At 42.9% G+C, this 26,761-nt stretch overlaps 1 protein-coding gene across 1 annotated transcript in view; it reads left to right on the forward strand.

Moving 5' to 3' along the window:
- Positions 1-26,761, forward strand: part of CC2D1B (coiled-coil and C2 domain containing 1B) — a 50,268-nt gene that overhangs the window by 13,853 nt on the left and 9,654 nt on the right. Inside the window, exons 6-19 of the mRNA XM_056845211.1 lie at positions 250-550; positions 703-827; positions 4,164-4,239; positions 6,563-6,673; positions 6,865-6,995; positions 8,086-8,158; positions 9,338-9,456; positions 10,258-10,450; positions 12,705-12,877; positions 14,562-14,687; positions 15,945-16,003; positions 18,424-18,540; positions 18,989-19,062; positions 24,946-25,004. Coding sequence (XP_056701189.1) covers positions 250-550; positions 703-827; positions 4,164-4,239; positions 6,563-6,673; positions 6,865-6,995; positions 8,086-8,158; positions 9,338-9,456; positions 10,258-10,450; positions 12,705-12,877; positions 14,562-14,687; positions 15,945-16,003; positions 18,424-18,540; positions 18,989-19,062; positions 24,946-25,004 — 1,737 coding nt within the window. The remainder of the gene's footprint in view (positions 1-249; positions 551-702; positions 828-4,163; positions 4,240-6,562; positions 6,674-6,864; positions 6,996-8,085; positions 8,159-9,337; positions 9,457-10,257; positions 10,451-12,704; positions 12,878-14,561; positions 14,688-15,944; positions 16,004-18,423; positions 18,541-18,988; positions 19,063-24,945; positions 25,005-26,761) is intronic.

Below are 26,761 nucleotides of genomic sequence, written 5' to 3' on the forward strand. Positions count from 1 at the left end.
CCCCAGGCAGATTCTCCAGTCCAGCTTGGAAGTTTCAGCACCCGCCCTATAAGACGACACCCGGAGTATAAGACGACCCCCGACTTTTGAGAAGATTTTCCTGGGTTAAAAAGTCCTTATACGCCGGACAATACGGTATTTGTGTTGTGCATTTTGTTGCCATTTTCCGTTACAATGAAGGGGCTCGATTGGGATGAGTGGCAGGTGCTGCTTTTACCTGGAACCTTTTTATCCTTTAATCACTGCTAGACTTTGGAAACAATGCTGGCTGCTGTGAAGAAGGGCCAGAAAGTGAATGAGGAAGAGATGCCACCACCAGTTGCATCTGGGAAGAGCTCTGCAGCCATGCTGCAAGCCACACGTGATTTGTCTAAAAGCTCGGATCAAGATAAAGTAACCGTCCCTGAGGAGGACCAGAAGGAACAAATCTCTGCTGCAGACCATGAATTAAAGAACCCCAGTGGTACAGAGTTGTCTGTGAGCAAAACTGCCCTCCAGGGCCAGAATGGAGATGAAAGTGCTACAGGAACAGGAACCACTTTTGAAAACAGTAAGTAGTTTTATCACCCGTTCTGGATATGTATGAATAATACACTGCTTGCTGCTTCAGTCTTCTAGGGTGCAGGGGGATGGACCGAGAGGGCAGTGTTCTTCACTCAGTTCATAGTAGATGTTTCAAGTCTTACTTGCTGTCTTGTTCAGATTCGCCCAACCTTTGTATGAGAACACTACTTGTGACAAGAGAGAAGGAATATAAATTAGCTGCACTGAGAGCCAAGCAGGAAGGTGATCTTGAGAAGGCTAAAGAATACATGAGAAATGGAAAGGTAAGACTTGATTTATTCACAAGCCCAAGCAGCTTTATGAAAACCAGATTTTGCTAGGAATTTTTATTTCCCAAAAATAGTTCATTTCCAAAAGGTAAGTGTAGAAACTAGTTTGTGTTACTTTCTCCATAGAAGAAAACTGATTTACCACCCTAGGTCACATCATGAAGTCGCATTCATTGTATAAGATAGGGTTATCATGTAATGAGTTTCTCAGCCCTGACTAATATGGTGAGCTGTGATTCGTGATAATGCTGGGAGTAGGAAATTCACCATGGGGATACTGGTTCCCATGCCTACGTATCATAGAGATCAGTTCTCTTTTATTCTGGCTACAAGTGCTAAGGCGCGTCATTGTTATCATCATAATGCCTGAAAATTCTGTTTCTAAACTGGACAATTATCCTATTTGAAGTGACCTCGTTCATGCTGTACTCTGCTGAGATTTCAGAAGAATTCATTGTAAAATAACTGTTTTACAGCTCTTTAAAGCAATTCCGTTCAGTTTGCAACTCAGTAATTTCTTGAAATCTTAAAAAATAAAAAGTAGCTGTATAAAATCACAGCACACCCTCAATCAAACCAGATTGCAGAACTACAGTAACATTTTAGCCTTATTGTATCCGCACTTTAACTAATTTCATCAAAACAGCAGAACATTGGAAGCAGCTACTTATAAGATCCAACATAAATAAACAAAATCTAAATGAAATAAAAATGCTTTTATCTAGCACTAGAGTGATAACTTAAGATCACTCCAGGCAAGCGTCCCAGGGCTTTTCCGCATGGGTTTCAGGACATTTTTTTTAATGGAGGGGTACTCTGATGTCTCTGATAACGACACCCCAGATGAATGATTTCCCTTTTTTAAAAAACATAACAGACAAGGGAAAAGGCATATCTCCATGAGGGAAGGATCTAGACACTTACTTAAAAAAAAAATAGAAAGCTGGGAATTCAGAGAACGTACTTAAACTATTATCATAACACTGCAGCATTTTAGGGCAATTTTAAAAAAAATGGGGGGGTACTCTGACCCCACTAATGATGACAGTACACACACCCCTTGAAAATCCTCATTCTTTAAACGATGTTTGGATGAAAATAAGCTGACTCCACAACTGTAACAATGCCAGGGGGGCAGAAGTGTGAAAGAACCCTGCCCAAACCGAATCCAGTGCTTGCAGATGGACTCTCAAGAAAATCAGAAGTAACTCTAGTGTGTGGAAAAGGTCCCAATGAAGAAAGACCCATAACTGTAGTGCCAAGGTCCTTTCCCTGAGTGAATAGAGCTTGGTGTCATCAGAGCATTGATGCCCTCATCTGATGATTTCAGGTAAACGTGACACATCATGCAGGACATGGGAATGGGACAACCCCATAAACCATCTGACAAGAGTCAGAATCCCCGCACCATCTTCTAGGCTGATTGGAACCTCCACAGTGCAGTTCCCCCAATCCCACCTGAGCAAGGCATTTCTGAAGGCTACCATAGTTAATGGTATTAAAAGCCACTGATAAGTCTAGGAGAATCAACAACAGGGTAGCATTCCCTCCTGATTCAAATAATTAGCCAGAGTGACCACAGCAGTTTCAGTGCCAAAACTGGGCCGGAAACCAATTCAGATTGGTCCAAATAATCCAAATTCACTCAAGGCTGCCTGGAGCTGAAATGCTGCAGAAAAGACTGCAATGAGAAATTTCAAAAATGAGAACAGGCTATCCATCCATGAAGTACACACTCCCTTCAATTGCATTTGCAGTTACTGAGCTGTATGTAGCCAGGGCTAATGGGAGAGAGTGAAGGGATTTCACTTTATCCATATAGTACAGCTGCTCCCTTTAACTGTTGTTGGAAATTGCTTTTAAATGGAATTGTATTTTGTATTTGTAAATTGGTTAGTAAATGGTTCATAGATCTACAGAACTTGTTTTTACGGTAGGATGGGAAAGGATGGTGCCTTTTCTTGCTAGGAAACTCTTTTGTACCAAGGGTTTCCTGGAAAGTACCCTGATAACCCTTTGCTACCACTTAGTAGCTCCTGAGAACCTCTAGACTGACCCACTGAGAAGGTAGTCTTCCAGCACAGTACTACAGTGTCATACAGCAATAACAAAATAACTTATAACCAACCTGTTAGCACCTGTGCAGTCTAGCACATGGGGACAAGATTAAGAAAAATATTCTAGAAAATAAATTGTGCTAAGTGAAGCAAAAAAAAGTCTTTAAAAATCTTTATTAAAAGATTTATTGTAAAAAAAAAAGGGGCAGGGTGGTTGGATTCAAAAGGGTGTGGAAAAAGTCAAAACAAAATACTAGGAAAATACACAGCAACACAACATGGAGATATTAAAATGAAAAGCAATACAGTTTCACTAAGCTAAACATGTTATCTATGCTGGAGCTGGTTCCTCAGAGCCTGTGCAGAGTTTCTTGTGGTAACAAGAAGTTGAAGGCGTCCTTAACCCCTACCCAACTTCCTGTGGAGACCGTTTCTACTGAAGATTGAAAACTAAAGACACAGAAAAATCCCAAATGTCCAGATGCTTACATTAAATGGAGTTGGACCTAAACCAGCCTCCTTTCTAAGAATGACAAGCAGATTTTTCCAATCCCACGCAAATTCCCATCTCTGATGTCAGGGGCTACTTTTACCAGAACCATATCCCATATAGTCCCTCCTCCATCAAGCACCTGATGGCTCTGAACTTCCATGACAAATAGCTGGTCTGGTCTAAACTGGATTGTCCTTTGTCCCAAAGGGATTAAGTCTGCTAGGGTGGCCTAATGTAGAATGGAACTGAATACCTTATTGTAATGGAATCTAGGGTTACAAGACACTCGAGGTGGCCCTCTTGAGCCCTAGCAAGTTTTAGGATTTGTCACACTTGTGACTCACAAGAACCCCCAAGTTTGGTAAAGATTGGGTCAGAGGGTCCAATTTTATGGGACCCCATTTTTTCTCCATTGGAAACAATGAAGAATGGATGGGGGCACCCTCTTTGGGGGATCCAATTTGTACCAAACGTGGGGGTTCTTCTAAGGAGAGTTACCTGAAGCTGCGCTGAAAATTTGGTGCCTCTATCTCAAAACACATCCTCCCTTAGAGCCCCGCAAAGATTCCCCTAGAGTAAAATGGATCTGAACAATCTGAAAAAAAATTGGCTTTTTCGGATTTGCCTTTTTGGCCCCCTTGAAATGGTGCCTCTTTTTTCTGTTCAGCTTATCTGAATGCACACCCCTAGTTCTAGGAATCATGTTGCAGGCAGCGCCATGCCAACCTCTAAATACTTTGACAATAAGTTGTATTTGTTGACTATGACTTATTCTTTCAGAAATTCAGTATGGTTCTAGAAGCATTGGATAGTGGACAGCCAATAGATCTTAAGGATATGCCTCCAGCTCCACCTGGTAAGACCAGCAGTGATTTTTAAAATTTGGGGGGGGGGGCACTGAGGAATTGTAGGAGGAGAGAAGAAATATGTATCCTAATCCCTTCCACCACAGAAACAATAAATTCTTATTGGTTTGAGCAGGCACATCCCCCATTTTTCTTCCTTCTTTTACTGAGTATTCTAGAAACAGTGAGCATGCTTGTTTTTTTTTTTTTTTTTTTGAGGGGGGTTTGCAGTTTATTTATTTATTTATTTAAACATATACCACCTTTCAAGGCAGCTTTAAATTAAAAAAGAACAACTTAATATTTATCCATACCCTTTAATTTAAAATACTGATGTCCCGTTTTTCCTCGCAGCTCAAGGCAGCTTACAAATTACAATTTATAACATAAAAAGCCCCCAAATAACCTCCTCCCCCGTAAAATACCTGCAGTCTAAACACTATTAAAAGCCTTGGTAAATAAAATGGCCTTGCCAGCGCCACATGAAGACTTCTAGTGATGGTGCTCCCCCCCACCTCAGGGAGCCCGTTCCACAGAGTGGGAGCTATGATAGAGTATGAGCTCTGGTTGTTGCCAGTGGCCTCCTCGAATGGGGGTTACAGTCAATAGGTGGCTACCTGAGGACCATATTTACTACATGGGGGCAATTGGGAGGAGACAGTAGGTGGCTACCTGAGGACCATATTTACTACATGGGGGCAATTGGGAGGAGACTATCGTTTAGATATTTGGGTCTTGGCCATGAAGGATGTTAAAAGGTCATAACTAGCAACATGAATTGGAAACAAACTGGCAGCCAATGTCGCTGTTTTAAGATAGGCTAGATATGTTCTCGTTACCTAGCCCCTGACAGTAATTGGGCTGCCACAGTCTGAACCAGCTGCAGTTTCCAGGTTGTTTCCTAGGGCAGCATAATGTTGCATACATTGCAGTAATCCAGCCACAAGGTTACAGAAGCATGGATCAGCATGGCCAGGTCTGCTGAGACTAAGAAAGGAGAAAGTTGGTGGACCAGATAAAGACATAGCTGGAAATCCCACAAGATATCTCAATTCTCCTTCAGAATTCTATAAGCTCTCAGGGTCTTGAGCAGGCCAATTTCCCCTTTGCTCTTTAACAGAGACTCAGTTTCTCTCCATATTCCATGTTCGTGGAACATACTTGGTCCTCCTCAGACTGTATTTTAGGGTGATAGGGGGCTGTTCTGATTAATTATACTTTTCTGCGTACTTGAAGTGCACTGTCTGGAGACTGCCACCTTATCTGTGTGTGACATGATTTTGTGGCTTTCATGATTGATATGGCAGCCAACCAGTGTATTATTAAATACAACTAAAGAGGGATCCATAAGGATTCATGGAGTGGGGAAATCCTGTTTCCTCACTTTTTTCTGCCTCTGTTTTCCCCTGCCCGCTATCCAGTGGCCTAGTTTTCTCGTCACTTTCATCTACTAATGATTTATTCCTTTGGCTAATCCCTGCCTTTAAATATTGCTAGGCAACCCAAATATTAGCCAGGATTTTTTAAGTCATATTTTTGTGCAAACCCCTTGTACATTTTTTTCATCTTTATAAAGTGCCACCCATGATGATTAGAAATAAGATGATTATCTTCCCATATTTAATAACATGCACTGAATGATATGCAGAGGATGATGGTAAAGCACATTGACTTCAGAACTTTTGTCATGAAAATCTGACTGTAGGGGTATTTAGTAGATATTTCTTCAAGTGTTCCCATCTCAGCAATGGTGCCAGTTTCTGGGTCTGGTTGGGTGGTGCTGGCTGCCAGGCCCAGTTGCATGATGGGAACCCACAAGGGCCTCTGGGGTGCACCTCACTTGCCCTGTATCCCTCTCCCCACACTATTTTCTCTTTCCCTCCTTCTGGCAAACCCGTATATTGTTGCCTTTCTCTGCTTCCTTTTTTCCTTCTTACTCACCAGGCTGCCTTTTCTCCCCCACAAGTAGGGATTTGGAATTAGGTATCCCAGAACCTTGGCTTAAATTCTGACCACTACACCACAAGCTTTAGTGCAATGGCTGCTGTTAAATAGTAGCAAGCAGCCAGGTCTGGGTGAGGCATGCAAGTCGCCCAATGGCTACTGCTTGGTCTGGCCCTGGTGAGTTCTCCCTCACAGGCAAAAACAGCCTTGGAAAGAATTCTGTCCCCTTCTCCTGTCTCGTACTGACAGAAACCAAGGCTTGAAGGCTTGCAATACTGTTGTTTTTGCCTAGGAACCCTCTCTGTGACTGCTCAGTGGCATTTGTTTCTTAACGCTGCAGGCACTGCTTCTATTATGGGAGGGGTTAAACCCCTATATATATTTTTTCAGACCTTGAAAGTCCAGAAAAAATGTGCATTCCCCCTAAACCAGTCCCATCTGAACCTGTGGAAGCTTCCCAGCCTCTGACAACACAAGAGGTCCAAAGTAAGGAAACTTCAGGTAAGAGAAGTTTGAAAAAGGATCTCTATTGTGAACAATGTTGTATGGATTAAAAGTCTGGTGGGTTTTTGTCTTTTTGATTTGTTTTTGTACAAAAGTCAGCTTGTGGTGTTGATGAAAAAAGGAGATTAGGTTCAGATGAATGCGATTGGCTGAATTTGCATGATATATTTTCTATATCTTCTTCAAAGGTTCTGTGCAGCAGCCAAAAACAATCCTAGAAGCTTTGCAGCAGAGGCTGGAAAAATACAAAGCAGCAGCAGCTCAAGCCAAAGCTAGTGGAGCTGATCGGAAAAGCAGAATGCACGAGAGAATAGCTAAGGTAAAGGAAATGGTTTTTGCTGCCAATAAAACTCAGTTGTTGTATCTTATCTCTGTTATAAGCTAGTAATGTGACAGCATAAGCTAGTTCGTGACATCACAGGAACAGGAGAACTAGTGATGGAAATGACATAAAATGTGTGCTGGATTTGAGACTTCCTACATTACACATACTGCATCTTTTAGATCTGAATGTATGTTTGCACACCATTTAATGACAAGGCTCATCAGATTTACAAAGAACATGGGCATGTGGGCAGAGGCGGATCTACTGTGAAACTAATGAAGTTTAAGCTTCAGGGCCCCTAATCCTGGAGGGGTCCCCCGAAGCAACTTTTTTTAATGAGTTAATTTCTCAACAAAATCGATGGAGTTTTTTAGTGATAGAATCATAAGCCAATGGGTGGAAGTACTTAATATTGACTTTAGAATATGCTCTAATACCCGTTTCATATGGCCTGAAAATGTCCCTGTAATTGGTCAAATTTTAAAATTTTCTCAGGGTTTGCAGCGCTCGAACCCCCAGCTGTAAGGGCTCACTGAGCTCACCAGAATCTATTCACAGCCTACATTTTGGCAGCGGGATCCTCAAATCCTTTGTTGGTGCACGGCTTAATAGTTCTGTGGTTTTATTTCATCACTGTATGGCCCATTTTCAAGGACTCCACCCCACCACCCTGTTCTCCACCATTTGGGCCTCAAGGTCCTTGCAAGGGCAGCAAGGCCCTTTGGACCTTGTTGGATGTTGCCCTATTGTTGCTGGTTGTGAAGGAGCCCCCATAACAGTTCAAGTTTCAGGGCCCCAAAAATGTAGGTCCGCTACTGCATGTGGGTAATTTTCTAACTCTTTTGCCTAAAGTTTTACAGGCTGTGTTGAGCCAGTATTATGACAATGGACACACTGTTTAAAGGCAATTTTGCATTTTCTCCGCTATAAAATAAAGTACTCATAAAATGCAATGTCTTCCTTGCAGTAGAAATGACAACTCAGAAAGGTGTGATCAGGGGTCTGGGAGATAAACGTATGTATTTATTGTGCTTCAAACAGCTGTGCGGCCAGGCCTTATTCTAATGCACATGCCTTATTACAGCAATACCAAGATGCTATAAGAGCCTATAAAGCAGGAAGAAAAGTGGTTTTTTCTGAACTACCAGTTCCCCCTGGTAAGTTGGCTGTGTGTGATCTAAAATATTTAGCATAATACTTCCCCTGGTACATGTGCCAGAAATACTTCCAACAGAGTTCCTCCTACTTTTCTTCCTCAAAGGCTGGTCTGGTCCTGTGACACCACTACAGAATTTGATTTACAAGTACCCATTGTTATGTCTTTAAATTCAGGTGCAGTTGTTACCTTTAAGTAGGGGGAGTGGCTGAATGGCAAGTTAGAATGCACAATCTTAACTGAAAATAAATGCTTAAAACTTTTGCTTGTTCAGGGACTAGATGTTTGTCTTAATTTTGAAACAGAACTATGTTAGCTCATCTTCCACCTTTGCTGTACACATAATTAGGTTTTTATGAAAACTTAAATTCTTTGCCTTCAAATTCTGTGGCCTGGAGGGGGGGAACTCCTCACGTTATTCTGTTGGAATAAATTTTTGCAAAAAAGATTGTGAAATGTGCTTGTATATTTCATTGATATGATTAAATTCAAAAGACATGTTGGCAAAAATTGCGTTTTTAAAAAGAAGGCTTTTAAAGAAAGGCCTTTTTTAAAAGGAGGAAAAGGGAGGTGGGGTATTTTTGTCAAAAGCAACATAGAATCTGGGGGTGAAAATCGGAATTCCAGAAAGTCTGAGATCTCCCACCCGTTACCAGCAGTATTGGAGTGAAGTCATGGATGCATGACACAATTCCTCACTCATTGTCACTATTTTCCTATTCAGTTGATTTCACGTGTGAGAGAGCAGCTACAGACCTCAACCAGAGTCCCATGTTTGTGGACGCATAGATGAATGTCAGTGTGCTTATCTAGTTAAAAAGACCAGAGCTCCATCGCATTGCCAGTTTTGTGGGCAGCCACTGCCGCCTGTGGCAGGAGAGCTATCAGGTCTTAGCACTTCGAGTACAACTATAACTTGCTCAGTTTCATATCTGAGTTCCAGAGAGAGAGTGTGTTTCTAAGTACCAGTTGCCAGCAAGGGAGGGCTTTGCTTTCATAGCCTGCCTATGGGTGTCCCAGAGGCATCTGAGTGGTCATGGCAGAGGGGGAGAGAAAAGATGCTGGACTCCGTGGGCATTGGGGTCTGATCCAGCTGGGTGGCTCCTATGCTGTCATAAATGTAGGATTAAAAGAAAATATTTCAGCTCTTTCAAAGCCTATCTCTGTTTTTCTCTTCTAGGATTCCCTCCAATTCCTGGAGTGGCTCCCGAAGGTGACAGTACGGTGGCTGCAGTGCTGGAAAGTGCAAGTAGGATGGTTAAAATGGAGGAGGAGGAAGAGGACAAAGATGATGATGAGGTTTGTTGATATAATTTAGTGCCTGCTGGTGCAGGTCTGTCTTTTCCTTGGAACCCTTGACACACAAGCTACTTGTGCTAGTTTAAGCCTGGCTGTTCCTCATGGATTCTTAATACCAACTGCTAGCCCACTTCACTATAACTCACAGATTTCCTGTTGTGGTACAAATGCCTTGAAGTCATGTAGAGCCTCACTGACCACTGACTAGCGGTAGTAATTTCATTGTTGTTGTTGAAGTTTTTCAGTACTTAGTCTCCAGATCCTGCCTCATTGCTTTGCCGTGTCTTTGCTGCGTCTTTGCAAAACTATAATTGTTTAATATATAATTCAACTTTTATTACAAGATACAATGAAATTACAAAGGAATTTCCCCCAACCTTACAAAAATCTTTAATCCGTTATCCAATGCCAGGTCAGAAGCCTAAAGTCAAAACCAAGTATCAAAGGTGCACAGTGCCAACACAGACCAACCTAATTAGGGAGAAGGCAAACAGATCAGACAATATGTTTGAATCTGTAGGTAATGACACATGACAGTCTTTTGCCCTTGCAGCAGCCACACAGCTCTTGACGGTGGGGCCTGTTGAGGTCAATGTGTCTTTTCTTCTAGGGGCAGGAGCAGCGAGTCTTGGAACAGAGCTGGCACTGGATTGCAAAATTATAAAATTTATGTGCACAGAGCATATAAACCCACAAGGGATCTTTTGCTGGAATGCAGCCCGAGTCATATACTTTCATCATTCTAGTCTTCATATGTGTATTTCAAGCATGTGACATTCAGTTCCTTTTTGATCTCACTAGGGTGAGCTTTCCACACAGGTGCCAGCTGCCAAGAAGCCCACTCAGGTGCCTAAGAAACCAGTGCTAGTTGTTCAGCCAATGGTGCCATCTGCTGTAACCCAGGAAGAGACCTTTCAGGAGAAAGACATTTCTCGACCATCCCCTGTAACAGCACCAGAGAAATCTGCATCCACTGAGAATCTCTCTCTGGTCGGTAAGGACTCGTGACTGCCAGTCAGTTTGAGTTTTGTTGTTTAACTTACACAAAGCACCCCGTGTCAAAAACTGGGAAGGAAACTACTGAGGAAAAGCCCAAGTGGGAGAATATGTCAACTAGTTTTAGACATTTAAAGGATGTTGGAAAGGAAATTGATGGAAGTAGGAACCGAAGGACCTTTTATTTAAATGTGTGCATCCCAGCTGGATCCTTTGGTCTTGCTCACGTGGTGACTACAGATGAATTGGTTTTTTTGTACCAGTGCAAACTAATCAGCAACTCAGTGACTTATTGGCAGTGTTCTACACAGACATATTGCACATGCGGTTGGTTTTTAAATGCATAGATGAAGAAAGTTTGTCCAGTTGAGAAAAGTTGGCTATATTGGGCTGATTTCCTGTTATCATCCTGTCTTTAAGAGCTTTAAAGTGAGGTGAACATCTGGAAAGGAGAGCATAAAATGTGTAAGATCTTACAACAATATCTTGTGTCTCTGAAGAGCTTTTTTCCTTTTCCTAAGTCTCCCCACACACACACACTTCTACCTCCCACATGAAGTTAAGCTACCCTGACTGAGTCAAGACCTGGCAAACAAGTCTTATCTAATTGATTTGGTTTAGCATGGCTTGGCAGATGGCACACAACAGCAGAGTTCTGCCAGCAATTCTGTGAGGAGGGGAATAAGTAGGAGCCATTGTTGTGCATTTCCCTCTGTGCTGAGAACAGCTAATTCTGTGATGAGAAAAGTTTCTGCCACAATCAGTTTTGTTTGTGAAGTTCCACACCATCATGAATAGTGTATGTGTGAGTGTGCGTTGGGAATAAAAAGTAGAATTAAAAACCAGTTTGTACATATTAATAGAGGAAGAGAGAATGCACAATGTGAACAGTTTTCCTCCTGTCTTACTGCTTGATTCTGTGCTGTATAAAGGGACTTCAATTATTGTTTCTTGTGATGGGTTGTGAAGTGGAATAAATGGGTCGTCTAACTGATTCTCTTGCCACCTTCATGCAGAGATCAGACTGACACAATCCTCTTCACAAGGCACAACAAGCGTAGAAGTCAGATACTGCAGAACCATCATTAGCAGAAAATAACACCTCAAACAAGATTAGTTTGCATGTTGCAGGGGTAGGGTTAATCTAACTTGGGGAAGAATCTTTTTCAGGTTTTCCCTGAATACATGCATTTCCCCTTCTTCATTTTAAAATGAAACCTGATGGTATTGAGACATCCAAGAAGCCATCTGGTTAAGCTGTGTTCCGTAAATTTAGGACGGGGGGTATATTGAGACAGGCACTATTCAGACCATAGCAAGAAGAGTTTAGGTAATACTAATTTTATATGAATCCACTTGACCGTTACAGTCATCTTTATAGGCTCTGTTTTGGGTGCCCCTGCCTTCTGAGATCAGGCAGATGGTGACCCAGGAGAGGGCCTTCTCAGCTATGGCACCAAAGCTCTAGAACTCTCTCCCCATTACGATTCATCCGTCCCCTTCTGTTACTGTCTTCTGCCAGCAGATGAAGACTTCTGTTTTGTTTTGTTTGGCATTCTCTCAATGATCTCTCCTTCCTAACAAATGTTTTTATGTTTTGTATGTATTTTAACTCTGTTTTTTAATTCTTTTTAACGTTGTTTTAATTATGTATGTTTGGGAGGGGGTTTGGTTTTAATAGTGTTATAATGTAATTTTATCTTGTATGTTTTAAATTGATAACTGCCTTGGTTGCCCTTGTAAGGGCAGAAAGGCAAGATATAAAGTTCGTTAATAATTTTAGTTACGACACTTGAAGGAGTTCAGGGTGGTATACATTGTTCTCTCTTCCTCTATTTTATTTTTAAAACAGCCTGATGAGGTAGACTAGTCTTGAAAGAGACTAGGCTATGACACAGTGGGGTTGGATCCTTCTAGCTTGACACTCCTATATAGACTCTCAGAAAGGCATAACTCGACCTTAAGGTTTAAAGATGTCAGCATTCATGCTTGGTTGGGTAACCCTTCAGATTTTTGTGAGCGTCTCCATAATTTATTCCTTGTCCTATGGCAGTGTAAAGCAAAATTATATACTGGATATGCAGTGTGTCACACATGCCTGTATCTACATCTCATGGGATTTTATCTTTGATCTGATTTCTTCCTTGGGATTAAATCAAGAAGCATAAAAACACTAACAGATTCTGGTTGTATCAGATGGGTCTGAAAAGTGCTTGTTTGTTTTTTAACTTTTTTTTTTTGTTCCTTTGCAGATAGGGAACATATTGACTTTCTAGAGAGTAGAAGGAAGCAATACTTAAAGGCTGCGATCCAAGCAAAGAAGAGGAACGATCTTGAACAAGCCAAAGTGTATCTGAGAACAGCCAAGAGCTTTGACCCAAAGATTGAGCTGGCAAAAAATGGCAAGTTGGTCGACATTTCCAAGGTTAGCAGAGAAACTCTAAGGGGGGTATCAAGGCTGATGAATTTTGGAAAAGGCATCCTCCACACCACCTTGTATCACCAATTACTCATTGTTGCTAGTGTTAAAGTTCTGAATGTCCTCAATTGCACCCTTTCACTTTAGAGAAGCTGCTCATCTTGTGTGTTAAACACAAAACGTGATGGCTTTTACACCCCACCTCTTATCTTGTCTCACCTAAGGACACACTTATTGTCAGAGAGTTCAGGACAAATGGATGCAATTGCTCAAATTCAGGGTTACTTTAGTAGTTGTTGACTTTTTGAAAATAGCATGTGCTGGAAGCAGATATATGAATGCAACGTATGTGAAGATTTGTTACATTTTTATGCTTCCTTTCCATGGAGGGACATCAGTATTTTATTCTTGAAAAACAAAAGGAAGTGCTATAAAGATGCTGGCCTACATTCACCCCAAGGTTGACTTATCTGTTCCTTACATTTATTCCACACTTCCTTCAAGGAGCTGAACATGTACGTGGTTTTCTCCTCCTCAATTTTATCTTCCTGACAGCCCTTTGAGACAGGTTAAGCTTGAGGGCAAACAACTGGCCTGGCCTTCTTCCTCTCACTTCCCCCTTCTGTGCCTCCCAGAATTATGCTCCGGTGGCTCTGTGAACCTGAAGGAACCGTGTGGGAGAAACTGTGAGACTGTAGCAGGAGGGAGACTGGGCGAAAACCTCCCTCCGCAGCTCGGCAGATGGAAAAGCCATTCTGTTGGAGGAGCTGCTGCTGCATCTTGAGAATGGCCCCTGAGGATCCGAGTCAATGGGCCGTACCCTTATCCTTGCAGGCAGCCTCTTCTCTGACTTCTGATTTTGTCTTGCTTTGTTCTTTCTGTATAGTATATTTGTGGAGAGAACAGGACTGGAAATCTTTGCAAATACAAAAAATACATCAGTTCACAACAAAAAATAAGAGATTATCCTGAATATTTATTTTCGATACTTATGTTTCACTTTTACTCATAAAAATTTCCAAATTGGCTTACTAATAAAAAATTTCTTATAGTAGTCCAAAGTTAAACTAGTCAGAATTTAACAATAACGAACACAAGTAGGAACATAGCAAAGCAAAGTGCATACCTTGCCTTGAGTTATTCCAAAAGGCATCAAATCATCCTTACTCATGTATATGGTATCCAAATGGTGGTCACCTGTTCTAATTGTCCTGGAACCCTTTTGGTCCTCCAAGTTCATTTCTGATGCCTTTGATGCTACTGATCAATGATAATGAATCAATGTCATCCGGGGGCGGGTAGGACATTTCAGCCCATCCTTGAAGGAAAGGGTGAGGTTTAACATATCCCATAGTCACCTTGTAGTTTCCATGTAGTTGTAAGCCAGGACAGAGTTTGTGAGGCTGTTGGGCCAAGGCAGTTGGACATAGTGCTGCATCATTCTATGAGATAAGCTGCAAGCCCCAGAAATGGGTAAGTTTGACACCAAATGTCAGCCTGATTTGCCACGGGGCCCTGAGAGTAATCTTTGAATCCTGAGTGAAATGCTCCATTGCCTTTGCAAAGATTATTACTCCCTACTTCTTCAGTCTGTTCTGAATTGGTCCCACTATTTTGATGCTGGCCCTTTTTCTATCTGAGCTACACTTTCTTTAGCAAATTTCTGACTTGTTTGTTTGTTCTTCTATAGCTGCCTTCCCCTCCTACAGATGATGAGGGTGACTTTATTTTTATACATCATGAGGATGTCAGACTCTCTCAGAAAGCTGAAGAAGTGTACATTCAGCTCATCAAGCTGCTGAAAGACCAGCATGAGGTGTGTTGATCTTTCTGCCTGCTCCCATAGCATTATCAGTTGGTTCTTCTTTCTCATTATGTCCCTGCTTGTGACCTCCACTTCTCCAATTGTGCTGCCCTCCACTGATTCTCCTGCTCTTGTAAGTGATTCTGCCCACTCTCTCTTGCTAGTCCTATACTTGGAACTCCCTCCCTGAATATGACTGTGATGCCATTTCTCCTTTCTTTTTCTACATACCTTTGTCATATCCCTTAATCCTCATTCCCACCTGTAACCAAGTTTTGAAATACATGTAGCAGCATTTCCCACATTCATCTCTCCCTTTCTCTCACTTCTTTCCCTCTGTTGCTTCTATTTAGATTGTAAGTTCCTTGAGAACAGGGGTCTGTCTGGTATTGCCTATGTAAGGCTCAATGTACTCTGGTGGTGCTATGTAAATAATTGTGTAGTGGGAAGGGGCGTCTTGCTTTTTTGATTGGTGGCCTTTGATCCAAATTCCATAATCAGTTGAAACACTTCAGCCCATTTCAAAATATTGATGTTTTTCATTTGCCGTCCTGTCTCCCTTCCCCCATCTAAAGTTGTTGATTAGCGTTTTTGACCTTGGAAAATGGTTGTGATGGGTCACTCTTAATTGATGCACATTGGATTTGGGGGGTCAGTGCCACCTTACTGCCCCATCCTAAAGTGAGGGTGCTTAGAAAGAGCCCTCTTCTGCTGTGTTTTGCGTGTGGTTGTAGGAGTGGGAGAGACTGAGACTGTCGAATGCCAAAGTTGGGGTTAGCTTGCCTGCAAGAATTTTTGCTCATTCACCTGTGGAATAATATCTGGTGGGGACATGCAGAGAAGAGAATGTGAGTTCAGCCAGGCAGTTCCAAAGATTTATTGACACTCAAGTCTTTCAAAGAATGGGCAGTGATTTTTATTGATTCTCCCCCACCATACATATATCACTATAGACCCCTGATTTTCCCCTGATGCTGATAGTGGGTGTCTGCTGAAAACATGGGGGTGGAGCTTTGTTGTAATTATTCCTTAGTTGTTTTTTTCCAGAACTTTTTCACTGTTCTGAATTCTTGATCTGCCTTTTCATGTCCGAGCACTCCATTTTTTCAAAATTCTTTTCCAACTGTGTAGATTTAAAAAAATGTTTTATTTCAGTTCTTATACTTGGGAAGATGTAAAAGAGCCTGTGTAATGTAAAACACCTGTCTCTGAAATCTCTTTTCAAAGGCAGAGGACAGTTAACACTGTTTTTTTTTCTCCTGTTAATAGAAATGTCTGCAATATTCCAAGCAGTTCATGCATCTGGGAAATGTAACCGAAACTTCCCGGTAGGTTTATATTTTGCCATACCTTGGTATGCATGTAGCATTAAGCAATCTGAGACCATTTTACTTTGGAGACACTTTAGGAATTGATTTTGCTTTCATGCGCCAGATCTCATTGAGAGTTTTGCCATTTGGAAAGCACAAATGGGGACCCAAGTCAAAATGTTACAGACTGCTTTGAATTGTATCAGATAGTATAACTTAATTAAGGTTATAGTCTTATGCAGACTGACTTGGGAGTCATAGGATCAGGGTATATGTGGGTTTCTCTTGATAGAAGCAAAGGCCAGAGATATGGAGTGCCAGATCAACCTCCCCTGTCTTTCAAAGAAAGGAGGATGGTAGGTATTGCTGGGTTTGTTTTCCATATGTTCTTTTTTTGGGGGTCGGGGGCTAGCCTGGTGATAAAGGTTACCAGATCAACCAACCCTGTCCCAGAATCAACTGGACCTTGCATTGAGCCTGAGGAAAGTTCATGAAGTAATCAGCTTCCTGCTTTGAAAGGTTTCTTCAGGCTCTCCCAGAATCTGAGGTTCTCCTGGCCTTTTTTTTGAGGCAGAGAGGTACAGGATGCTCTCTTGGATGCCACACTGAGGACCTAGCAGCTGTGATGTTTTCCACATGTCCACTTAAGTATCATGTCTGTTTGGTTAGACCTAGACTTCTTAAAAGTGTGTAGATACCATCCATTAGCAGTCAAGAGGGTGAAACACCATTGCCTTTGTAAAGCATGACCAATGTAGTAATGCTCCTGCAGATATCTATTTGCTGCCTGGAATTCTGTGTTTGTTTCTGGTTGCCTTATCTCAAAGTGCAAAAGAGGGCAGTTAAGATGATGAAGAGGTTGGAGAGCCTCTCCTATAAGGAATGGCTGAAGAGTCTGTGGTTAGTTGGTTTAGAAAAAGATTACTGGGAGGAGAGGGCATGATAGAGGTTCATTAAATTATGCATGAGATGGAGAAAGTGGATAGAGAAAACTTTTTCTCCCTGTCCCATAATATTAAGGGCACCCAATGAAGTTGATAGGCAATAGATCCAGCATGGACAAAAGGATCTGCTAGTATAATCAACGAGTAATTACATTCTCAGGCAGTGAATTCCATAGTTTAGTGAGGGCCATGAGAATAAAAAGCTTTAAAACCTCTTTAAAGGGGGATCAATGGCAGTAGTCATGAAAGGAGCCTCCTCATCCAGGGGCAGTAAATGACTGAAAACCAGGGCTAGGAATTAACATCAGGAGAAGGGCTAGGCCCTGTTTGTAGGTCGTCCAGGGCAACCGGTTGACCATAGTATGAGACGGGATTCTGGACTAGATGGCCCACTGTCCTGATCCTCCAGACCTCTTTTTGCAATTCTTATGCCCTCCCCCTGGGCTTCAGTGACTGGGCAAGGAGAAAAGCCTGGGGAGGGAGGGAGCAGAGAGGAAGGGAAGGGCGTGGTGTGGTTTTTCTACTTTCATGATTGGCACCCACTTCACTTTTGGATGAAATGATTATTTTTCCTAGATCAAATTAACAGTGGATCCTTGAAGCATCACTTTCCCCTTTTTCTGTGGCCCATCAGCTTCATAGGATGCCCTTGAATGATAGTATTTTGGGAGAGGGAGGAAAAGGTCTCTCTGTCCCTTCTCTCTACTCCCTGCAATATATTTATAAACCTGTGTAATTTTGCTCTGTTGATTGAGATATTTGGTGGCACTTACTTCAGGAGCATGGCACACCTTGTTCACATGAATCAGGGTTGATCTGTAATCTGGCCTGTATTTGTGGGAGGTGCCTTGGCATAGGCACAAACCTGCAAAATTCATGGCAGGGGGAATCCCATCCTTTATGCTCCTCCTCCTCACTGGCCCAGTCCCTTATTCCTCCCAGAACCACCCTCTGCAGCAGCAACAGACGCTCTCCCCCTGCCCAGGCTCCCAGCTGCTCTCCTGCCTGCCCTGCCTTCAGCGATAGTGATGGCTCCAGCTCCCCCTTCCTTTCCACCTGCCTATTTGTCATCTGAGCTCAGGAATAGAAGCTGTCTAGTCTTATTCCCTGCACCACTTTAAGACTAAATCTTTCCATTCTGGTTTAAGTGTTGGAACCTGCTTTTTCCGGAAGATTGAACTGCAATGATTGAACTGCAGTACCCATTGCTGTGATTCCCCAAGCCATCAGTGATACAAACTTTAAGTCCCGAAGCACCTCATCCTGGTTCTTTCTAATCGCTGCTCTGCTTCTCTCCGACATGAGGCTCGCTCTAGTCCTGTATCGGAGCCTAGCCATTCTTTCACTTGAGTAGAGCCCACCGTCCATGGGTGGTATAGCTGGTGGGCACGTCTTCCTCACCCACTCATGCTTGGAGCCAAAAGAGGTTCCAGCAGTAGTGCTGATTTTTTCCCCACTTTCCCATCATATTGTCTTTCTTACACTGTATTACAGGTTTGAAAAGCTGGCTCAGAATTGCAAAAAAGATCTGGACATCTTACAGCTTGCACAAGCCCAGGGACTGGATCCCCCGAGCCATCACTTTGAAGAGAGAACCTTTAAAATTGTCAGGTACGGCAAGCCAAGGGCTGATCTGACGCACACAAGCATGGGAGAGTTACAAACAGCTCGTTCCCACTGAGAGCTGAGCTTTGTGAATCCCTTCTGAGTTCTTTGGCAGTTAGCAGCCCAGGACATCCCAACATCAGAACCAAAATTCCTAAGTACAGCAGAATTCTTCTCATTACTCTTTCCTAAAAGGGACTTATTTTTGAGTGAAAACTAAGCATTGCCAGAAACACAGGATTGTCACCAGAAACACCATCCCCATGTCATGTCTCTCCATTCGCCACTAATACCCAACACATCTTTCCCGTGTCCTGATAGTGCCATGCCATGTTTTCTCCTTGATTCTTATTTGTGCACGTTTGCTGAGTGTGGTAATGCAGTGTCTAGGAAAGAGGAGTGGGCCAGATATCTGAAGTAAACCTTTGATTCTTTTGTTCTCTTTGCCTTGTAGGATATTTTCTGAACTCAACAGCACAGAGATGCATCTTATAATCGTCAGAGGAATAAATCTACCAGCTCCACCAGGTAATTTTCAATTGGCATACAGTAGTCTTGAAGAATTTTCCCCCAGATAAATGGTATTGTTTCTGCTGAGGCTTGTGGATCATAGCAATGTGGAACTATCAAAATGCAGAAGACGGTTGTTTAAACAGTTGAATATTTAATAGTCCACGTTCTGTGTGGCTTCTTATTTTATAGTAAATTCATTGTCTGAGATCTGTTGCAGTGGTCTTAAACCATCCCACCAGTATATCTGTCTGCAACACTGGTTTGAATTTGTGTTTGTATTGGAGGTGAATTTGAAATGTCATCCTAAGCAACGTAGGTGCCAGCACAAAAGGATTGGCCTGTGTAGGGCTCATTGTGTCCCTTATTGCTGGACAACTACAACGATTGGGTATTGAGTCAAGAATCAAGTGGCATGAGAATTCAGCTGATAAGTCCACAGACAAGAACAACTCTGTAGCTAGAGAATTTGCTCAAGTTAAATAGAATTAAATCATTAAAAGTGAATGCTTCATTTCCCCCTGAATTATTTGAAACTTAGAGAGACTGTTCAGACATAATGCGGCACTATGGTTTATTTTAACTGTGGTTAGTTTGTGGAATCAGGATTCAGCTTGCAGGCCAGCGTTCAAATCTGGGTTTGCACTGACAAATGCTAGATTCGTTGCCTTCATTCCTTGCCCTGCAGAGACCTGGCAGCTGTCTTGGCCTGTGTTGTGGTGAGACTGGCACACAGGTAACAAGCCAAAATTATGTCAGGATTTCCACTTCAGATCATGGCTTGGTTTTTTCTATAACTGAATGTAGATAGTGGGGTCACCTGTGCTTAACTGAACTATACTTTCTCGCTCAGAGGGAGAAGAGCATCTTCATGATGGGTGTTTCCTTTTCCTCTTATCTCGGGAGGCAGGAATCAAATATTTAAATTTTTCTGACCTCTGAGGGTAAACGCCCCCTTGTAATCAGTTCTATTTCCTGTCTTGAACGGGAGAGCAGCCTTCTAGCAGCTCTCTGCTACAGAACACAATAGAGAAACCTTAACCTTACTTATTAGACCTAAAAATATTCTTATTTTAACAAACCTAAACTATACCTAACTAATCTACTACTTAATTCTATTTAATGTCTTAATTTTCTACCTATTCTCCTCAGAAGGGTCTTTTCCCGCCAAAAAAAAATGGCGGATCGGCATCAGGACAGCTATATAGCGCCTGCCGATTTAGACCCTAGCCTGCTAGTGGCCTTACCACTACAATTAGATGAACCCTCGGACAGTCACCCTAGTGACCTGAGGACCAAAACTCAAAAGGGAAGGGTGAAAGCGGCAAGAACAGCGCAGGCAAGTGCAAACGGCTCGGCTCGACCGCTAACAAGGGCGCCAAACGCCTGCTGCAAAGCGCACGCTGCTCTGCCGCGCCTGAAAGACGCGACTGCCAGATCGCAACAGAAAGCGGCCGGGAGGAAACAGTGGCGGTAGCCACTCCTCCCACGCAGCACAAACGGGGGAAATGAAGGAGGCTGGCGGCTCGCCAGCGGCTCGCCTTTGCCTCGCTGTGCTCCATCCTTAGGCGGCTATTGTTATTCAAGGACGGGAAGCATCAACAGTTCACAGCGGGAAGCAGCCAGGAGAACACAGCGGCTATAGCTGCTCCTCCCACGCAGCACGAACAGGGAAAATGAAGGAGGCTGGCGGCTCGCCTTTAGCCTCGCAATGCTCCGTCCTCAGGCGGCTCGCCTATTATTATTCAAGGACGGGAAGCATCAACGGAGACATCAACTGCCGGTAAAGTGACTTCCCCCCCCCCTCATAGATGCAGCCTGTTTACCCCTGTAAGAGCAGAGCTCTCCACCCTGATTAAAAACGCCTTCACAGATGGCTTAAGGGCAGTACAACCTCCTTATCCTGCCCCATCCATGCAGGGATCATAGGGATCACTCCCTCCAGCACCACAAACAGTAATCTGATCGCTAAAAGGGCAGAATATCAGCCAAAGCAGGGGAACGGCTGTGGCTCAGTGGCAGAGCATCGGCTTGGCATGCAGAGGGCCAATTCTGGTAGTAGGTGATGTGGAAGACCTCTGCCTGAGATCCTGGTGAGCCGATCGCCAGTCCAAGTAGTACCAAGAGAGTACGTGCTGGCCCACCTAAACAGCGCTGAAAGCTAATTCAGGGCCCCAAAATTGCCAATTGGTACCCAGACTGTCTATGGTATTTAACGCAGAAGATTTCCTTCTGCATTGGCATAAAACCCTAGCTACTCTTGATCTCTCAGAGGACTCAGAGTGGGAGAAAAGACTCCAGATAGGTTTGTGCCAGCACTTGATTATTTCTAACTCTGTTGAAAGCAGAGTGGGAGAAACCAATGGCATCCATACAATGCTCCACAGCCTCTAGGAAGTTTTTATATTTTGTTTAACGGTGCTTCTGAAATTCTAAAAGTGCCTTCAGTAGAACCACCTGTCACTGCCTTCACTCCTCCAACCTTGTTACATGGCCTTGCCATGATTAGGGACCCTACAGATAGGAAGGCAGAGTTAGCATGCATAAATGCTCAGAGGCCTTGGCACTCACTATCAAGCGCTTCTATCACATCTAGTATACAGAGCGGCAATAATTTGGACTAGGAAGTTATATCAACTTTTTCCACAGGAAGAAAGAAACGCCTCTACAAGAGTACCCATGTTTTTTTTGAGAGTAGTATTCTTTCTAGCTGATTTGACCTTCGATATCATGCCATATGCAGCTAGGACACTAGCCACAGCATCAGATGCCAGAAGGGCATCCATGTTTTTTGAGAGTGGTATCCTTCTAGTTGATTCTACCTTAGATACCATGTCATCCATGTTTTCGAGAGTGGTATTCTTTCTAGCTGTTTCCTCCTTAGATTACATGTCATACGCAGCTAGAACACTAGCCACAGCCTCAGTTGCCAGAAAGGCTCTCTGGGTATGCCCCTGGCAAGCGGAGTATATAGATCAAAATTGGTTCTTATGGGCTTCCTGTATCAGGGAAAGACCTTGCTTGGAGACAATTTGGTTCCCATATCAGTGGAGACCAAAGACAATATTCTACGCAAGGAATCCAAGGGATCACTCCCTCTATCTCCTTTCGTGCATACCACATACTTCAAAGATACAGACCTGATCAACCTAGAAACCACTGGAACCAGAATCGCAGCTCCTTTCGTAAAGGAGGACGATTCAATAAATCTCCAAAATTCTCCACCTTCCAGGGCAATAAAGGGGATAAACCCGACCGCCCAACCAAACAGTGACGCCAGCCACCAGCCAGTGGGAGGCAGGCTCAGTCTATTACACCCTCAGTGGTCACCTCCCAACCAGGCCTCTGGGTCACAAACATTATCTCACAAGGCTATCAGATAGAGTTTTTCTTACACTCCTTCACATCGACTAGTAATATCTCCAACATCCAAAAAAACCAGAACAAAATACATAGAACTTCAGAGGCCTCTTAGACATCAAGGCGATGGAGCCAGTCTCACCATTAGAGCATGCATTGGGAGTCTATTCAGTATTCTTTACTGTTCCCAACAAAGGCGGCGGATGGAGCCTGCACACAGTTTTGGCAGCACTCACAAAACTACCATTCGAACCACTCACTGAGGTAGGACAAAAATGCCGCTCCAAGTTTCACAGGGAGCAGGACATAGTGCTTACATCTTTCTGCACTAACCCCAAGAATCCTAAGGAGAAGGCCTGGCACTAGCTAGACCTAAGAAGGGCGCTACCTGTTTACATTTATCTTACTAAAATTATTAGGAACTCTGACTCCTTATTCGTTCATATCTCACCACCTGACAAGGGCAAGCATATGTCCAGGGCATCCATTAGTAGGATTATCACCTTATACATAACACAGGCTTATAGAGTAAGTAACCTACCTGCTCCTGCGGGCGTTACTGCCCACTTGGGAAGAAGTGCAGCTACTTCAGCAGCCTTCAACTGCCGAGCTTTATGGAAGAGATATGTAAGGCCGCAACTTGGTCCTCGGTGTCCACATTTGTGAGACACTACAAATTAAATCTATACTTGTCAGCAGATGCCGCCTTAGGCAGACGAGTACTGCAAAGTATACTTCAGGACGTCTAACCCTTCCAAGGGTGGGGACAGCTCTTGTATGTCCCATCATGAAGATGCCCTTCTCCCTCTGAGCGAGAAAGAGCCTTGGCTACTTACTGTGAAGGCTTCTTCTGCTCAGAGGGACGAAGGGCATCTTGCCCGCCCAGACGTCAGTAAAATATAAATAAAACAAATAAAATAAAATTACAGGTAATCATGGTTATATCTACCTTCCAGTTGACCTTCAATTCAAGTTAAACGTTCTTTGTTGGTTCATGACTTATAGTTATCCTAAAAGGTCATCGTTAATGTTTATTAGGAGCTTATTTCTTGTATAGAATTATAACTAACATGTTTCTTCAGTCTATCTTAAATATATAAGGCTCGGAAAGTCTTTAACTGATCACAAGGGGGCATTTACCCTCAGAGGTCAGAAAAATTTAAATATTTGATTCCTGCCTCCCAAGATAAGAGGAAAAGGAAACACCCATCATGAAGATGCCCTTCGTCCCTCTGAGCAGAAGCCTTCACGGTAGGTAGCCAAGGCTCTTTCATGTGACACCTGAATATCAAGAGAATTGCTGCTCACTCATACTGAACCAACAGGCTTTACTGTCAAGTGGACATCACAATGTGTGGGCCAGTCTATGGTTTTTTTTTTTCACTTTTAAATGCATGTTTGATAACTCAACTACTGTGCTTAAGGGAAACTCTTTGGAGAGCCGCAGAAGTGGATTAGATGTTCTGGTATACGTGTTAAGAATATCCAACACAAAGTCTTACTTTCCTGGAAAAGCAGTTAGAATTCTCATGCTGACTCCTGACATTTTGTGCGATTTCTCTCCTTCAAAGGAGAGGAGAGAAGCATGTGTGAGTGGGGCTTCCTAGGGGCTGGACGCAGGCAGTGGGAAGCTTTGATGGGGTAGGATGAGAACATTGGGATGTAGTGGAAACATTTCCAGGAAATGGCAGGTCTCTGCCCCTCAGGTACCGCCCATGGGAAAGTAACCCATTGCATCTCAGGGGCTTGCATTTCCGTTGTTTTGAAACCCTACCCCTAGGGGTGCAGTGGAGAAACGTCTTATCCAGGAGCAGGATGGGCAGAGCAGTCAGAGAAATGGCCTTGTAGACCTCCTCCCTCTCTCCAGGATGGGAACAAACAGTTCTGTGGGCCATAATGGACCAGGTGACATCATGGCGTGAACCGCTTAGCTCCGATCAAGATGCGTTATGGCCCACTGAACTGTTGAGGTGTGCACCCCTGTCCTAGTTCCTACCTTATGTTCTACTTGTGGCGTCAGCAATGGGGGCCAGTTAGCTTTGGAAATTTTTTAATGTATGTTTTTAAGTAGCACTTAATTGAGCTTTGGCAATCCTGCATGAATGGATCAGGGCTAGCAGCAGTGAATCTGGTTCACATCTGTTATTTCTGGGATGTGTGTTCATGCTAAAGTATTCAGTTTGCCTGCAGCCATTTCTTTACTTAAGAGCTCCAGTTTATGGCCTGTTCTCAAATAATGAATCTGAGGTTGTCATTTTATCAGGCTTTTGAGGGGGAAGCTGGAGCACTTCTAAACACAGACCGCTATTTGTCCTTTCCTAGAAGATCTTTTATAAAATTTTGTGATCATAAAATAGTTCATAAAATGTTTCTTTGGTCCATTCTTTGCAGCTGTTCAAAGCTTTGACTGTTTGTAGCTGAATACTAGTAATTGAGTTGGATTCAGAATCAGTGTTGAATCTAATGCTAGGCTCCATTGAGGGAACTTGCGCTTAGGTTCACAAGAACTGTTTACTTGACAAAAATGCTCTCTTTGCTTAGGTGTGGCACCAGATGACCTGGATGCATTTGTAAAATTTGAATTTCATTATCCTAACACAGTGAGTATACAACAAAGCTTTTGCTTTCCCCTAATTTCTAAACCGTATCATATGTTAAAGTAGTGCCTTATCTGCTCACTCAGAACATTTGGTGGTTAGCTTTCCAGAGTGGCAGGCTAAGAAGCTGATACCCTAGAGTGTACACTTGGGTGTTTTAAGTAACTGGGGAAGTTATCTAAGGCACATCTGTAGAAGATAAGGCCCCACCAGTTAATTACAGACCAAATTACTATTTGCGGCCTCATGGGGGTTATTCCGAGTGCTTATTTTCTGTGGCTGTTCCTACCTCTTTGCGAGAATGTGTGATTTACTCTAGCCCACAGAGTATGTTACTTCAGAATTCCCTGGATTTTAAAGGCTTAAAGTCGAAATGACACCAGTTTTTTTTAGCCAGTTGTAGCTGGACCAGCCATATTGTACAGCCAGGTTCCATCTGACTTTTTTCAGATATCTGCTGTACAATATGGCTGATTCTCAGTCTATATTTTTCAAGTTTACAACTAAAAGCATTATGGGTGAGAGCAGTAAACAACTTTTGGAAATGAATATATCATGCTGGTACAGGCATCAGAGAGCCAGTGTAGGATTCTGTCTGATACACTCAGTTGCAACCCTGAGTTTGTGCCACATAAGATGGAGCAGGCATATTACTCCCATTCTGCAGTCACTCCACTAGCTGCCCATCAGTTAACCGGCTCAATTTAAAGTGTTGGCTATCCACATACAAAGCCCTTCATGGCCTTGGACCCTCATATCAGTGAGAACATCTTTCTCCCTATACTCTGCCACAACAGTATTGCTCATCAGAGCAGGGTCTTCTGCAGGTGCCAACCTGCAAATGGCCAAAATCAACAACTGCCCGTACACCTGCCTTCTCCGTTGTGGCCCCCACCCAGTGGATCGGCCTGCCTGAGGAGGCTTCCAACAAACTATGCAAAACTGAATTATTCAGTAGTGCTTATCTACACAGGCAATAGGGTATCTCTGTACAAAATGGGGGTTACCGCACTTTGTATTCCCAGCGATGTATTAAGAGTTTGAAAATGTAAAAAACATCACTTTAAAAGGGTTTTTGGATACCATGGCTTATAAATGATTGGAAGACGTCTTCACAGCTAAAGGGGCCAAACAAAGTGCGAACAGTATTTTTTATAACGTTTTCAAACTCTTAATACATCGCTGGGAATACAAGTGCGGTAACAGCTACAAAATGATTCACAAAGCTACTTGGGACAAATTATTAGGGACTCTGGTCTATACTATTGTGTATACTTTGCAGTAATTTGGATCCCACTGTGTAATTTTGCATCATTTAATGTGTCATGTTAACACTTTGCTTCAGTTCTGTCTTTTTAGGCTTCTGGTTGGTTCTGCAACCTAAATTGTTTTTCACTGTTTACAGAATGTCCCATCCTGTTGATTGTATTGGCTTGCTCTGTGTAATCCGCCTTGAGTCCCAGTGAGAAAGGCAGACTATAAATAAGTAAATGAATAATATGTGGAAAGGCACTCTGACGTGTGTGTGTGTACTTGTGAGAATGTGAATGAAAACCTTATGTACTACTGTGGAGGTCAGACAAGTAGAGCTCAGGAGATGAGAGAAGAAATGGAAACCTCAAAGACTCTGAAGAAAGAGAGAGGAGGTAATGGGGGTGCGGAGAGGCAAGAAAAGAAAGAATGGCGAAGATGGGATGTGTAACAGTAGAAGCTAGCTTGTGCCATAGAAAGAAGGGGTGTGTCCAATGGGAGAGTTGAGA

This window comes from Euleptes europaea, chromosome 2 (genome assembly GCF_029931775.1).
Source record: "Euleptes europaea isolate rEulEur1 chromosome 2, rEulEur1.hap1, whole genome shotgun sequence".
NCBI lineage: Eukaryota > Metazoa > Chordata > Lepidosauria > Squamata > Sphaerodactylidae > Euleptes > Euleptes europaea.